The sequence below is a fragment of the Sinocyclocheilus anshuiensis genome, unplaced genomic scaffold (genome assembly GCF_001515605.1).
Source record: "Sinocyclocheilus anshuiensis isolate Anshui unplaced genomic scaffold, SAMN03320099.WGS_v1.1 scaffold1237, whole genome shotgun sequence".
Lineage (NCBI taxonomy): Eukaryota > Metazoa > Chordata > Actinopteri > Cypriniformes > Cyprinidae > Sinocyclocheilus > Sinocyclocheilus anshuiensis.
Window position 1 is genome coordinate 1,332,947 of NW_015553581.1, and position 3,942 is coordinate 1,336,888.

Sequence of the window (3,942 nt, forward strand, 5' to 3'; positions counted from 1 at the left end):
TTGGCGGAATTTTCCTAATGAAATGTCGATTAAAGAAGTGGTATCTACCACTACCACATTTTGCTATAAGTTTGATTGCATCATATAATAATTGCTTTTAATAGTGTTCATCGTCTGTTTGATTACGTCTTTAACTGATTTTTCCATACATGTCTGCCATATGTACATTGACTGACAGTCACCACTGATAAGCTACCACTAAATATTGTAGAAACTTAATTTGCTGTAAAGTTGCTTTGCTATGATTTGTATCATGAAAAGCGCTGTACAAATAAACTTGAATTGAATTGAATTGAATTGGTATAGGAACCTGCAAACTTTGGATGTGTTGATGGAAGCAATCTATTCCATCTATGTTTTGATCATTGTTCTGAATCTGATCCAGACATACTGTTTTACAAAAAGTGATTTTCTCAGCTTTTTGTTCAAAATGTTACTTTTTTCATTAAACTTACCCACATTCAAGTGTTGATAAGAAAGTTTGCATAAAGCTAGAAAAAAACAGGTTGTTTTGTTTAAAAGCAGAGGCATATTGCATGTTCAGATATTCATGTAACAAAATATTCTGGGGGCCATTAAACTTTTGTGAAAATTATCAAAAATGCTGGCGGCAGCTGGCAACTGTTTAAAAAAATGCTGGCGGGGAAAGAGGTAATTGATGGACTTGGAGTCGTGTGGATTGTTATGATGTTTTTATCAGCTGTTTGGACTCTCATTCTGATGGCACCCATTCACTGCAGAAAATCCATTGGTGAGCAACTGACATAATGTTAAATTTCTCCAAATCTGGAACAAATGAAGAAACAAACTTATCTACATCTTGGATGGCCTGAGGGTAAGCAAAGTTTTAACAAATTTTAATTTATGGGTGAACTATTCCTTTGATAATCTAAACAAATCAAATTCAAACACCAATATGTTTAGAACCTATTATAACAAATAATGTCATACAAACATTGAAGAAGAAGAAGGCATAAATTAACATATAACATCCAACAGAATGAAAGCACGGAAGAGATTTAAAAAAAAAAAAAAAATTCAATTTTGTAAAAACCTGCCAGCAGTGATGATTTTTATAATGTAGCAACGCATTAAACTGAAGCCTGGACAATATGGCCACTAGGGAAAAATAGAAAGACAATAAAACGTTTTGTAAATTGATAGATCACCTTAAAGAAAGCATGATTCAATGCCATTCACACCACTGTTGTCCTGTCTGATGCGTGTGTGTTTGAGAGTATGTTGCTGGTAAATGGAAACAGAGAGTGTATCAGAAGTGTCAATCAGAGGTACTGAAGGCCGAGAGTGAGCTCAGACTCTAATATTCAGATGCACTCTGGGATTCAGAGGAGGTTGGCGAGAGAGTCTCTAATCCCAGACTGGCTCATTAGTCATCTCTCTCCTTGATTAATGCATGTGTTTGTTTGTGTTGTCTGAGCCCTTCCCCTCTGCTTTCTGAAGCTGCTTAATGAATAATCATTTTATATGCAAGTGCCACAAAGCCTTGATCTTCTCAATGAGGAGCAGGAAAATTGGGATGTTAGCTAATGATATGATATGAAGAGAAAGAGAGAGAAAAAAATAGCACAGATTAAACAACAAAACCAACAACATATAAAGTACAGCGGGATCTAAAAGTGTAAGACCTCATTGAAAATTCTGTATTCTTGAAACCAAAGAATATTATTACGTAAAATGAAGGAGGGATATTTTAGATTCTGAACTACTTCTAGATCAATAGTGAAATAAGTAAATGTGTGTCACTGATCGTGTCTCTTTGCACAGATGGTCAGATGTTCTTGTTTCCACTGAAGCACAAGATGCACTTTGGATCATTTTTCAATCTGAAGAACACGATCATAAGGTGTTACACATTCATAAATAAAAAAAATAATAACCTTTACACTGATTTTTCAATTCAACTTTCTACTTAAAACTGTTCTGCTGATAATCAAATTTGTAAAAATGAAAATGATGTTATTAAACTACAAAACAATATAAAATTAGAAGCATTTTGACTAGTGGTCTCAGACTTTTGGATCCGACTGTACACACAATGTTGTTAAAAAGTTTGGGGTCTATAAGATTCTATAATGTCTATAATCTATAATGATTCTATTATGATCACAAAGGCTGCATTAATTTGTAATCAGTAAAAACAGTAATTTTGTGAAATATTACAATTTAAAAATTTACTCCAGTCTTAAGCGTCACAGTCCTTCAGAAATCAATCTCAAGAAACATGTCTTATTATCAATGTTGAAAACTGCTGTGCTGCTTAATATTTTTGTGGAAAGCATGATACTGGTTGTCTAAAAATCTATTTTTAGACATTATAAATGTCTTTACTGTCACTTTTAATCAATTTAAAGCATCCTGGGCCAGATTTGTTGTTGCAGGTGACCTCGGCTGTAAAGTCCATGTCAGTCTGTACGTGGATTCCCTACAAAAACAAGACAAATGCACAGAAACAGTGAGAAACTGCAAGAAAAATGGGGGGGGAAAACATTGGCCAAACAATGTGCAAAAAGGTTAAAAAAACATTTAAATAGCACAGATGGGATGCAAGAATGCATACTTTCTGTACACCCCATAAAAACACTTACAAAGAACATAAAGAAAGAAAATACATTTAATGGTAAAATAAACAGGCAATAAATGCAAATGCTAGCTAATGACGAGTAAAACAAGTCTCCTTTATGTCTCCCTATGAAAAAGAGCCACATAATAGGATGATATTTTACTTGCCAACCAGTTGCAAAGGCTCAAGGGAGGAATTTCCTCTGACAGAAATGGCTGCTGATTTGAGCATTAAAAGACCATTACAGCGGATGTGCCAGAACTGATGAATTTCTCTCAAGAAAAACACCAAATTTATCTCATGTCAGGATTTGAGAATGATCATTAGTCATGTAGCTGCTTTTACTAGAGTACGTGTGTGTGTGTGTGTCGCATTATGCTTGACAGTAATTACAAATATGTACCACGTATATGTGTAAATGTGGTTTGTAACAGGATAATGACTTGCACGAGGCATATCAATGTGTGTGTGTGTGTGTGTGTGTGTGTGTGTGTGTGTGTGTGTGTGTGTGTGTGTGTAAAAAGTGTAAAAATTTAGCATACATTTTAAAATAGAGTACTTATTACAGAAATAATATGTGTGTGTGTGTGTCCAATGAAATGCAATAATTAATTGTATGTGGCATGTCAGGCTTCACTTGGATGGCAATGTTTGTACCGAAGACATCATTTAGCGGATGTTGTGCCAAGCTTAGCTGATTTTTGTGCACACCAACATGGTCAACTTTAACAAACTGTGTGAAAACGCTGCTTTAATCAACCGAAAGGTGTCTAGTGACCACAGTATTAATGTATAGTATGTAGTTTTGGGCTGGGGAGGTGGGGGTGACGTCCGTGGAGAGCGCCGGTCACTCAAACATATCGAGCAGCAGAAATGCATCATGCTGCCCTTCAGCTCTGACAGAAAGTGTGGCAGGGGTCAGCATGAGCAGAAAGCCCTAATGTACTTGCCTGTAACCTCTGACCCCATTAGCACCTGTCATTCAAATCCCTGCCTTTCAAAGCGGTCCTTTAGAAAGCCAAAAGTGTGATTTAAGGAACAAGGTCAGGAGCTTTGAGAAGAAAGGATCAGGGTGTTTAATATACCCCATGGCCGGCCCAATAATGCTCCATTTTCTTGCACATCGCCAGGAATCTCAATAAATAGCTATGAGAGTCATAACCTAAAAGAGTATTTTGTTCCATTTTTTAAATAAAAGCGTTTCATCATTACTTCACACACTTGTATCGCTATTTTTTTATGGGTGCATTCATATAACATAATAGAATTTTCGAAGATAAATAATTTCCAAATGAAGAAGCTGCTTTTTTAAAATCATGACATACATATATATATATATATATACATACACACACACACAC

The 3,942-nt window shown here is 35.4% G+C and overlaps 1 protein-coding gene across 1 annotated transcript in view; it reads right to left on the bottom strand.

Moving 5' to 3' along the window:
* Positions 1-3,942, bottom strand: part of LOC107668384 (partitioning defective 3 homolog B-like) — a 319,469-nt gene that overhangs the window by 201,701 nt on the left and 113,826 nt on the right. Inside the window, exon 7 of the mRNA XM_016460232.1 lies at positions 2,374-2,443. Within this exon, the coding sequence (XP_016315718.1) occupies positions 2,374-2,443 (70 nt within the window). The remainder of the gene's footprint in view (positions 1-2,373; positions 2,444-3,942) is intronic.